The sequence below is a fragment of the Papio anubis genome, chromosome 18, assembly GCF_008728515.1.
Source record: "Papio anubis isolate 15944 chromosome 18, Panubis1.0, whole genome shotgun sequence".
Classification (NCBI taxonomy): domain Eukaryota; kingdom Metazoa; phylum Chordata; class Mammalia; order Primates; family Cercopithecidae; genus Papio; species Papio anubis.
The window spans coordinates 53,493,500-53,505,570 of NC_044993.1; the positions used below are offsets into that span (position 1 = coordinate 53,493,500).

Consider the following 12,071-nt stretch of genomic DNA (forward strand, 5'->3'; position numbering starts at 1 on the left):
GGCAACTGAAAAAGCCTCCACCCATACAACACCCTTTGTGGGCATAGGTGTGGGGAAGAGAAAAACAAAATCTTAGTCTGCATGTTGTATGAGCCAGATGGTAAGAGATCTTGCTTAATCCTCACAACTCTGTTTTAGCTCAATTTTAGAGACAGGGAAACAGGTTCAGAAAAGGGGCTCCAAATGTGGTGGGGAAAGCCATGGGGTCTGTCCTGGATTTAAATCTTAGCTTTGCCACTTCCTTGCTGTGTGTCTTTGAGCACCTACGAGGCTCAGTTTCCTCATCTGTAAACTGCAAATGATGTGCACTTAATAGTTGCGATGCTGTGAGGTTTATCACTAACATGCTTTATGCAAAATGTTGAGCATGGTGCTGGCTCAATCAGTGCACAAACAATGGTAGCTGTTCTTCTCATTACATGGGAAGTTGGGATTTGAACCTAGGTCCTGTCCTTCCCCACTTCATAAGCCATGTGTCTGGTCCAGCCTTCCATTCATAAAGGCCAGCCTCTTCTCCCACCAACAGGGTCAGAGAACTCACATTCCCCGGTACCAGCTCCTGATATTGTCTTGCAAAGAGAAGCATAATTTATATTTGTGACGGGTTGAATTGTGTTCTTCACAAAATTCATATGTGGAAGTCCCAATCCCACGTACTTAACCCTAACTCTGCAAATAGAGTCATTGCAGATGTAATGAGTTAAGGTCATAGTGGAGTAACGTGGGCCCCTACTCAGTATGACTGGTGCTCTTATAAAGAGGGGAAATTTGGACAGACACATGCACATAGGGAGAATTTCATGTGAGGACTGGAGTTATGCTGCCCAAAGCCAAGGAACTACCAGAATGGAGAAGTCTGGAATGGATCCTTCCCAGTGTCTTCAGAGGGAGCATGGCCCTGAGGGCACCTTAATCTTGAACTTCCAGCTTCCAGAACAATAAGACAATAAATTTTCATTGTTTCATCCACACAATTTGTGGTACTTTGTTATGACAGCTCTAGCAAATGAATACAACCACCACAGGCCCTTTTCTCTGTATTTACAGGGGTGACCCAAAATGGCAGCTGTGCAAGATGGACCAGACTGAGAATAACCACGGCAGGGGCTGTGGTCACCACTGCCTTCCTGGACCCAGCACAGAATCTGGCCAAAGGAGGGTCTCATCAAGCCTTAGCAAGTGAGTTTCGTTTTTTTGTTTGTTTGTTTGTTTGTTTGTTTTTTTGAGACAGAGTCTCTGTCACCAGGCTGGAGTGTAGTGGCACGATCTCAGCTCACTGCAACCTCTACCTCCCGGGTTCAAGCGATTCTCCTGACTCAGCCTCCAAGTAGCTGGGATTACAGGTGTCCACCACCACGCCTGGCTAATTTTTGTATTTTTGGTAGAGACAGGGTTTCTCCATGTTGGCCAGGCTGGTCTCGAACTCCTGGCCTTGAGCCATCTGCCTGCCTTGGTCTCCCTAAGTGCTGGGATTACAGGCATGAACCACCACACCTGGCCACAACTGAGTGTTTTTAAACAACTTGATGAATTTTTACTTATGTATACTTCAATGTAACTCCTACCTTGATCAAGATATATAATATTTTCAACATGCCAGATGTCCCCTTTGTGTTCCCCATCCCACAGGGTAACTACTATTTTGACTTCAGTCACCAATAAGGAATTTGGCTGGTTCTTGAACTTCATATAAATGACATTATACAGTATGTACTCTTTTGTGTCCGGTTTCTTTTGCCCAATATTATGAGACTGATGCATCTTGTTGAATATAGCTGTATAGATCATTCTTTTTTGGGGGCGGGCAGGGTTTCACTCTATTGCCCAGGCTGGAGTGTAGTGGCATGATCAAGGCTCACTGCAGCCTCAACCTCTCCTGGGCTCAGGTGATCCTTGCACCTCAGCCTCCTGAGTAGCTGGCACTACAGGCATGTGCTTCCAAGCCTGGCTAATTTTTGTATTTTTTGTAGGATGGGTTCTCACCATGTTACCTAGGCTACTCTCAAACTCCTGGGCTCAAGTCATCTACCTGCCTTGGTCTCCCAAAGTGCTGGGATTTCAGGTGTGAGCCACCATGTCAACTGTTCATTCTTTTTAAATCGATGCATAGTATTTCACTGTAAAATGTATCAGATTTTATTTGCACATTCTGCCACTGATGGACATTGGGTAGTTTCCAGTTTTGAGCTCTAATGAATGAGGCTGCTGGGAAAATCCTTATATGTCTTTTGTCTAACATATGCACTCATTACCCTTGGAGTGGAATTACTAGATCATAGAGTAGGCACATGTTTTACTTTAGTAGAAATTGCCAAATAGTCTTCCAAAGTTATTGAGTCAAATTACACGTCCCTACCCCAACCCCTACCCTAACTGGAATATGAGCGTTCCAACTGTTCCACATCTTGATATTGTAGTTCTTTGTTTTGTTTTGTTTTGCTTTTAGAGACAGGGTCTCATTCTGTTGCCCAGGCTGGAGTGCAATGGCCCAGTCTCAGCTCATTGTAACCTCTACTTCCCAGATTCAAGTGATTCTCATGTCTCAGCCTCCTGAGTAGCTGGAATTACAGGTGTGCATCACCATGCCCAGCTAATTTTTGTACTTTTAGTAGAGATGGGGTTTCACTACGTTCACTACGTTGGCTGGTCTCAAACTCCTGACTTCATGTGATCCGCCCACCTCGGCCTCCCAAAGTGCTGGGATTACAGATGTGAGCCATCACGCCTGACCATCTTGTTTTTTGTTTGTTTGTTTTTGTTTTTAAGAGACAGGGTCTTACTCTGTTGCCCAGGCTGGAGTGCAATGGCACAATCACAGCTCACTACAGTCTCAAACTCCTGGGCTTAACTGATCCTCATGCCTCAGCCTCTTGAGTAGCTATAAAACTGCATGCATTGGGCCACCATGCCTGGCTAATTTGTTTTAAATTTTTGGAGACATGGGGTCTTGCTATGTTGCCCAGGCTGGTGTTGAACCCTTGGCATCAAGCAATTCTCCCATCTCAGCCTCGCAAAGTGTTGAGATTAGAGGCATGAGCCGCTATGCCCAGCCCCAGTCTTTTTGATTTTAGTCATTCTAGTGGGATGTAGTGGCATCTCACTGTGGTTTTAATTTACATTTCCCTGGCAGGTAAGGCTGTTGAGCACCTTTTCATGTACCTATTGTCCATTTTAAAAATTGGATGGGCCGGGCGTGGTGACTCAGGCCTGTAATCCCAGCACTTTGGGAGGCCAAGGTGGGTGGATCACCTGAGGTCAGGAATTTGAGACCAGCCTGGCCAACATGGCGAAACTCCGTCTCCACTAAAAATAAAAAGAAAAATAGCTGGGCGTGGTGGCAGGCGCTTGTAATTCCAGCTACTCTACTCGGGAGGCTGAGGCAGGAGAATCGCTTGAACCCGGGAGGTGGAGGTTGCAGTGAGCCAAGATTGTGCCACTGCACTCCAGCCTGGGCAAAGAGAGTGAGACTCTATCTATAAAAAAAAAAAAAAAAAAAAAAAAAAAAAAATTGGGATGGGCTAGGCGTGGTGACTCATGCCTGTAATCCCAGCACTTTGGGAGGCCAAGGCAGGCAGATCCCCTGAGATCAGGAGTTCAAGACCAGCCTGGCCAACATAGTGAAACCCTGTCTCTACTAAAAATACAAAAATTAGCCGGGCATGGTGGCAGGCCCCTGTAGTTCCAGCTGCTCAGGAGGCTGAGGCAGGAGAATCGCTTGAACCTGGGAGGTGGAGGTTGCAGTGAGCCGAGATTGTGCCACTACACTCCAGCCTGGGCAACAGAGCAAGACTCCATTTCAAAAAAAAAAAAAAAAATTGGAATTTTATCTTTTTCTTATTGAAATCCTTTATATAGTATGGTATGAGTCTTTTAATAAAGTTCTATGTCACTAAAAACTTACAAACACACACATACGCCAATGATCATTTCAAACAGTTAAAGTCATGTTGATCCTATTAGTGGAATAAAAGTAATTGTTTTTAATTTTGGAAAATGACCCCGGATGAGCAGCCTTCACTTCAGTTTGGTTGGGCGGGGATGGAGGGTGGTGGTGAGGCTCACTTGTTTCTTCTTCCTCCAGGATGGGCTGACTGTGACTCTGCATTAGCCTGTGATGGACCAGGGTGGAGACCACCCCATCAGCTGCTTTCCAGAGCTGGACTCCCACAGCTCAGCCGCCTGCTCACTGTTCACCATGTGTCTCCCATGTGGCAGCTTCTGGGGCCCTGCAGATCCTGGGACAGCAGTCTCATCCCCAGGGAGCTCACGGTCAAGGAGAAGAGCTAGATCAGCGAGCAAGGTGGCGTGACATGGAGTGCTGAGTGCGAGAGTTCTGCGTGGTCAGGATGCTGCCAGAGAAAGACTGGAGGCCCCTGGCTCTAGATGGGTTCCAGGGAGCTGATGTCATTTGAGCTGTGCCTTGATGGGTGAGCAGGAGTCTCCGGGCAGAGGAGGCAAGAAGCACCGTTCAGGCAGGGGGTTGGTTTAGGGTTTCCCAGAGAGGGACAGTCTAGTGGCTGGAGAGTAGGGTGCGTTGCGGGACAGGGCTTGAGAGTTAGATTAGACCCAGGAATGGCCTCTCACACAAAAGACAGAGACTTTCCTTCCTCAGCTTCCAGGGAGTCCTGGTACCAGGAATCGTGTTCCCTGCGGGTCACAGCATTCCACCCCATCCTGCCCTCTGGGCCGGGATTTGCTCAGTAAGTGGTCCTTTGTAGGATGACATTTCTGTTTAGAGGAATCATTATTTTTTAACCAAAGTTATTATTGACCACAAAACAGAGCATGCCACTTGGTGCTTAGTGCACACTCAGGCGGTGTGGGGTCTAGCCCCTCCCCTTACCTGAGAACACTTCTCTAGGAAAGAGTGACCTTTGGTTCTGCATCATTTTTCTTCTGGAGTTGGGATCTGGTGGGCACGAGATGAAGAAAGATGGTCTCCCTGGTGCCCAGATTTCTGGGCTGGCTGGGAGAAGCAGGGCAGGAACCCTTGGAGCAAGGGTACCATGATGGGTGCGGCCCTTCTAGATGGGGTCCGGGGTCTCCACGGGCTGTAGCCAAATGGCAGGCGGGAAAGGCTGCGTGAAGGGCATACCTGAAGGACTGGGCCTGCCAGAGGAAGCTTCTGGCCTTGGTGATCTCCTGGGCCAGCCTCCTTAAATCATCTCCTTCAAATGGTGGCAGCGTGGGATCCTTAAAAAGGGGAAGTGAGTGTGAAGTTTGATCCATTAAATAGATGCGAGCTGAAAATCCAAAATCTCAGAAAAAGCATTTTAGAGCTAATCACGTTCTGGCTTCCATCCAGTGCAGGAAATCTTGTGAGCCTCCGCTTGTATATCTCCAGGGACAGGAAGCTCACTACCTATCAAGACAGTCATTCTGCAAAGGGGACACTTTGAAATACGGTGTGTGAGAGTCAGTGTAGGGAGGGGACGGTGGCAAAGCAAGATAGTGTCAGAAATTGAGTGAAGGTGGCCCCACTCTGGGCCAGTGGAACAGAAGTGGCACAGGTTCCTTATCTCACCGCTATTCAGTAAAATCTCTTCAATCATTTTTTGCATTTCTTCTAGTAAAATAGATTCATGGGTATGCTTTTTATTTGGTTGATTTTACACAGAGCCTTGCTCTGCTGTCCTGGCTGGAGGGCAGTGGCGTGATCATGGTTCACTGTAGCCTCAAACTCCTGGGCTCAAGCTATCCTCCCACTTCAGTCTCCCAAGTAGCTAGGACCACAGGCATCTGCTACCACACCTGGCTGAGGCATGCTTTTTAAAAAATGTTAACTAATAAAATTTCACCACCTAGCCTTAAAAATACATCTTACCAATCCTAGCACTTTGGGTGGCTGAGGTGGGTGGATCACTTGAGGTCAGGAGTTTGAGACCAGCCTGGCCAATATGATGAAACCTCATCTCCAGTAAAAATATAAAAATTAGCTGGGTGTGGTGGCAGGCACCTGCAATCCTAGCTACTCAGGAGGATGAGACACGAGAATCACTTGAACCCAGGAGGCAGAGGCTGAAGTGAGCTGAGATTGCGCCACTGCACTCCAGCCTGGTGACACAGTGAGACTTCGTCTCAAAAAAAAAAAAAAAAAAAAAAAAAAGAAAAAGAAAAAAACTACATGTCTCACAGTTCATAAGCCCTAAGAAAGAGAGGAAACCGTCCCTTCTGCCTGGCAGTAGTAGCACAGCAATCCCATTCTGCATGCAAAAACAATTCAGAGAATCTGATTTGATAAGGTACTAAGCTGAGAGCCTTAAACATATCATCACTTGTTTTCCTGTGTAATAAGGACACTTGGGTGAATATTCATTACTTTTACCAATTTGTTCTGTTCTCTGTATTATTTATGATACTTGTCCCTAGAAGGGCTAGTTGAACGAAGGAGTCATGTAAGGCTACCCAGACTTCAAAGATTATGCCAGCCGAGCCTGATGGTTCACGCCTGTAATCCCAACACTTTGGGAAGCTTAGGCAGGAAGATTACTTAATCCTAGGAGTTTGAGATCAGCCTGGGCAACATGGTGAGATCCTGTTTCTATAAAACATTGAAGAAATTAGCTGGGTGTGGTGGTGCACCTGTGATCCCAGCTACTCTGGAGGCTGAGGTGGAAAGATTGCCTGAGTTCAGGAGGTGGAGGCTGTACTGAGCTGTGATTGCGCCACTGCACTTTAGCCTGGGCAATGAAATGAGACCCTGTCCCAAAAAAAAAAAAAAAAAAAAAAAAAAATTATGCCATGTCCTGTGAAAGTAACCTTTAACTGCTGAAAAGAAATCTGGATTTCTGATTGGTTGTCTTACTTGATAATTTGTTGTCCTGGGAATGTTATCACTGGCAACATTGCATTCCTAAAAGGTATAAATATGTGCAGAATTTTCCTATTAAGTCAGAAGTAGATCATTGAAATCTATGACTTTACTAGATTTATTACTTCATAGATAACCTATGACTTTGCTAGATCTATTGCTTAACAGATAACTTGAATGTCTGTGTTTCAATGAATTGAACCCCAGAAGACACAAATATGCAGGAATTAAAGCACAAAGGTTAAGATCATGGGTGTCTTGGGGCTCTAGCTATACCACTTCCTCTGACTTTAGTTTTTTTTTTTGTTGTTTGTTTTGAGACGGAGTCTTGCTCTGTCACTCAGGCTGGAGTGCAGTGGTGCAATCTCGGCTCACTGCAAACTCTGTCTCCCAGGTTCAAACAATTCTACGTCAGCCTCTTGAGTAACTGGGATTACAGGTTCACATCACCATGCCCGGCTAATTTTTGTATTTTCAGTAGAAACGTCATTTCACCATGTTGGCCAGGCTGGTCTCAAACTCCTGACCTCAAGTGATCCACCCACCTCGGCCTCCCAAAGTCCTGGGATTACAGGTGTGCGCCACTGTGCCCAGCTTTAGGTGTATTCTTAAACCTCGCTGGGCCTGCTGTTCATCTGTTAAATGGGTATTATATTAAAAGAGGTAATCTACATAAAGCCACATAAATTTCCAACACAGGCAAACTGGTCTGATCATCAGGAAATATAACACCACCCTCAAATCCTGCTTCTTTCCCAGTCTTGAGGAGAGTCAGCCTAAAAGGACAGTGGCAGGGAAACCCAATCCTTTTTAGTTAATATTTTGTCTCAACGAAAAGCAGATATCTTTTTAGTCAGAAGGAAAACCCAGGACGGGCGTGGTGGCTCATGCCTGTAATCCTAACACTTTGGGAGGCCAAGGTGGGAGGTTCACTTGAGCCCAGGAGTTCAAGAAGGAAAACCCCATGCGTGTTGATATTTTATTCAGTTGTTTCAACAGAACTCATGTTCAGTGGCTCTGCAACTTACGTTTTCATTGATGAAGCCTTTGGTCAGCAGGCCGCACATTCTGGAGAGTGTGTCCTCACCCACAGGGCAGTGATAGCGTCCGCCGGTGAAGGAAGCCAGCTTTCTCAGGAACTCAACCGCCGCTCTGGAAGGAAGGGACAGAGGGCTGGTGGGGAGGCTGACTGACCAGCCTAGTTGGTGTGACTCCCCAGGTCCATGGGGAACTTAAGTCTGTGGGGCTTAAGAGAAATCAGCCTGGCAATGGGCGGTGGCTTGTGCCCTGGAGACCACCATTAGAACACCAAAGGACACTTTCCCCACCAGTTTATGGATGGCTATAGCAACTGCTGCTGCTCGAGGGAAGAGGAGTCCCCGTGTTCCCCGTGTGAGTGTCGCCATCTAGCCTGGACCCCCTCAAACCACACAGCCCACACACTCCAGCCCCCATTTCTTCTTTTCTTTTTTGAGACAGAGTCTTAGTCTGTTACCTAGGCTGGAGTGATCTTGCATGATCTTGGCTCACTGCAACCTCTACCTCCCAGGTTCAAGCAATTCCCCTGCCTCAGCCTCCTGAGTAGCTGGGACTACAGGCGCCGGCCACCACGCCAGGCTAATTTTTGTATTTTTTTTAGTAGAGACGGGGTTTAGCCATGTTGGCCAGGCTGGTTTCGAACTCCTGACCTCAGATGATCTGCCTGCCTTGGCCTCCCAAAGTGCTGGGATTACAGGTGTGAGCCATCGTGCCCAGCCTAGCCCCCATTTCTTTATGGGACACTTATCCAGTGCCTACTATGTGTTAGGCCTGTAAAGGACACATATTACACTTATGGGGCTTATGGTTTAGACCAAGAGATAAAATATGTCCCTATGTAGTCTGTTTTGCTAATAGTAAAGTTTTGATTTTTGAAGGCGCTGAGTCTTATCTGACATGTGTTCTTTTTCACATTTTTGTTTTGTTTTGTAGAGACAGAATCTTGCTATGATATCCAGGCTGGTCTCGAACTCCTGGCCTCAACTGATCCTCCCACCTCAGTCTCCCAAAGCACAGGGATTATAGGCATGAGCCATGGTGCCCAGTCATAACTCATGTTCTATAGTGATCGTTTATAAAAATAACCATGATGAGGCTACATTAATATTTTTCTTTCTAGCTTTTCCCCTAAATGTCCCCTAAATACTCACAAATGTGATCCCAGGGAAGGGTAGGAGGGAGACTGTGACATGACTGTGTGAATCTTGTGCAAATGTGTTTCCAGGCTGGAGGAAGTCAGAGGGAAATGTCTGAATAAAGAGAGGGGTTTTCACCCTGTGGTGTGACACCTGCTTGGGCCCTCTAGAAAAACAATGCTTCTCCTAATTTCTTTCTTTCTTTTTTTTTTTTTTTGACAGTCTCACTGTTGCCCAGGCTAGAATGCCATGGAGCAACCTCGGCTGGCTGCAACCTCTGCCTCCCTGGATCAAGCGATTCTCATGTCTCAGTCTCCTGAGTAGCTGGGATTACAGGCGCATGCCACCACGCCTGTCTAATTTTTGTATTTTTAGTAGAGACAGGGTTTCACCATGTTGGCCAGGTTGGTCTTGAACTCCTGATCTCAAGTGATCCACCTGCCTCAACCTCCCAAAGTGCTGGGATTACAGGCGTGAGCCAGCACGCCCGGCCACTTCTCCTAATTTCTGATTTACAGGATTAGGGCCCAGGAGAGACCGGCGTCTAAGTGAGCAGGTAGATTAGGTGGGGAGCTTGGATCTCCCTGCTGAGATGTGTGGCTCCATATCGCGCACCTGTCTGAGCAGTTCAAGGAAATGGTGTGCACTTTCACATCTCTTTTCTCCCTGAGTCTTTGGACTTCATTTAGGACAAGGCTGCAGCTTGTGTCTGGCTTTCCGTCGGTCAGGAGGTACAGTCCTTCCAGATCATGGAAACTGAAAGCTTTCTGAAAGAACACAGGATGGCTGTCAGGCTCAGGGGAGAGGCTCACCCGGAAGACAAGAACCAAATGCCTAAAGGTGGTGCCTGCTGCCACCTCTGCCAAAATGCATCTGATTGGATGCCTCTGACCTGTTCAAAAAGACTGAGAGATTCTCTTTCAGCCTCAGACAGACCAAGGAAGCTGCTGAGGTTTAGGAGGAAGAGCATGGCTCGCTGCCTAGCTGGTTAATCCCAAGCAAGTCACTTAACCTCTCTGAGCCTCTGTGTGTTCAACTATTTTTCTTTAATTTTTATTTTTTTGAGATGGAGTTTCGTTCTTGTTGCCCAGGCTTCAGTGCAATGGTGCAATCTCGGCTCACTGCAACCTCTGCCTCCTGGGTTCAAGCAATTCTCCTGCTTCAGTCTCCCAAGTAGTTGGGATTACAGGCATGTGCCACCACCCCCAGCTAATCTTTTGTATTTAGTAGAGATGGGGTTTCACCATGTTGGTCAGGATGGTCTCGAACTCCTGACCTCAAGTGATCCACCTGCCTTGCCCTCCCAAAGTGCTGGGATTACAGGTGTGAGCCACCACACCCAGCCTGTGTCTTCGTCTATAACGTGAGAACATCGAGAATCCTTTTCTCACTGGGGTGTTGGGAAGATGAAATGTGCTTTGTCAATTCTAAAATGCCCTTTGTAAATCCTAAAGCATCGTGCAGTGTCAGCACAGGGGATGATGGTATTTGTTTTGCATCAAGGTCGGGCTCCGTGGTGGGACTTGCCAGCAATGCTTGCAAGATGGAGGTGCTGCCCTCAGCTTGCAGGTGGGTCACCCATTGCATAGCCTCATGGCACGCTGCATCTGTGGTCTCCACCAGTGTGTCCTGCCACGACTGAAGGCTCTCTGCAAAGCTGAGCAGGTTAAAACTGGGGAGGAGGAAAAGAGGAGGTGAGGGGCAGAGAAGGGGAGAAAGAGATTGGTTAGAATAGGCCTGTCTAGACTGAAGACTCCTACAATGAGCCCCGTGGCCTCTCAGGGAGAGGGCTGTGGGGCCTCTTGAGAATGAGAGGGTACATACTGACGATTTGGATGCAGACAGAAATAGATTTAAATCCCAGCTCAAGCCAGACACAGTGACTTGTGCCTGTAATCCCAGTACTTTGGAAGGCCAAGCTGGGAGGATTGCTTGAGGCCAGGAGTTCAAGACCAGCCTGGGCAACATAGTGAGACCCCCATCTCTACAAAAAAATTAAAAAAAAATTAGCCAGGCATGGTGGTGTGTGCCTATAGTCCAAGCTACTTGGGAGGCTGAGGTGTGAGATCACTTGAGCCCAGGACGCTGAGGCTGCAGTGAGCTATGATCACACCACTGCACTCCAGCCTAGGCAACAGAGTGAGAACCTGTGTCAAAACAAACAAACAAACAAAAAACCCAAACAATCCTAGCTCACCCAGTGACTGGTTACCCAATCTTCAGCAAGTGTCTTAACCTCTTGAAGTCCTGGCTTCTTTTTCTGAAAAATGGGGGCTGATAACAGCAACGCCTCACGGGCTCATTGTAAGAGTTGATGCAATGATGCGTGTAAAGCATCTGGTGCACAGAAAGTGCTCAAGAAATGTGTACTCTGATTAAGGCAAGAACGAGGCCTAGTCTAAGATGAGAGTCCCCTGGGGTCCCCTTAGGGTCAACCCTTCCGGATAGGGAAAATAAACAACTTCCTCCACTCAAAAATCAAGTTCACAAAAATTTAAAAAATTAAATAATTAAATAATTAGAAAAATCAAGTTCAGCTGAAAGCCCTACGTCAAGGCCACATGGTAGTTCCTTTGCTGTGCCTGCAATTGTCCCTAGGCCTGAAATTGCGTTCCTTTTTTTTTTTTTTTTGGAGACAGCATCTTACTCTGTTGCCCACGCAGGAGTACACTGGTGCAATCATAGCTCACTGCGGCCTCAACCTCCTGGGCTCAAGTGATCCTCCTTCCTCAGCCTCCCAAGTAGTTGGGGCTACAGGTGCACACCACCATGCCCAGCTAATTTTTAAATGTTTTGTAGAGATGGGGTGTCACTTTGTTGCTGAGGCTGGTCTTGAACTCCTGAGCTCAAGTGATCCTCCTGCCTTGGCCCCCAAAATTGCTGGGATTACAGGTATGAGCCACCATACCCAGCCTCTAAAAACTGCTTTCCTTCACAGCAGAGCGGAATACAGTGCTCTTTCCTACTCAAATACGTTACTCAGAAGAGCATCTCAGAAACTCCAGGCCTGCTGGCACTGAGAGGAGACGGTGTGCTTGACCAGGGAAGCCCCGGGAACTGCCCCTTTGATCTTCCTGATCAGCCCT

At 47.1% G+C, this 12,071-nt stretch overlaps 1 protein-coding gene across 1 annotated transcript in view; it reads right to left on the bottom strand.

Annotated features, from left to right (window-relative positions):
* Positions 1-3,920: 3,920 nt before the first annotated feature.
* The window catches only part of VWA3A (von Willebrand factor A domain containing 3A), a 142,667-nt gene continuing 134,516 nt past the window's right edge, over positions 3,921-12,071 (bottom strand). The window contains 6 exon segments of the mRNA XM_031658403.1: positions 3,921-4,728; positions 4,844-4,909; positions 5,096-5,193; positions 7,840-7,963; positions 9,601-9,752; positions 10,513-10,657. Coding sequence (XP_031514263.1) covers positions 4,858-4,909; positions 5,096-5,193; positions 7,840-7,963; positions 9,601-9,752; positions 10,513-10,657 — 571 coding nt within the window. The 3' untranslated portion in view covers positions 3,921-4,728; positions 4,844-4,857.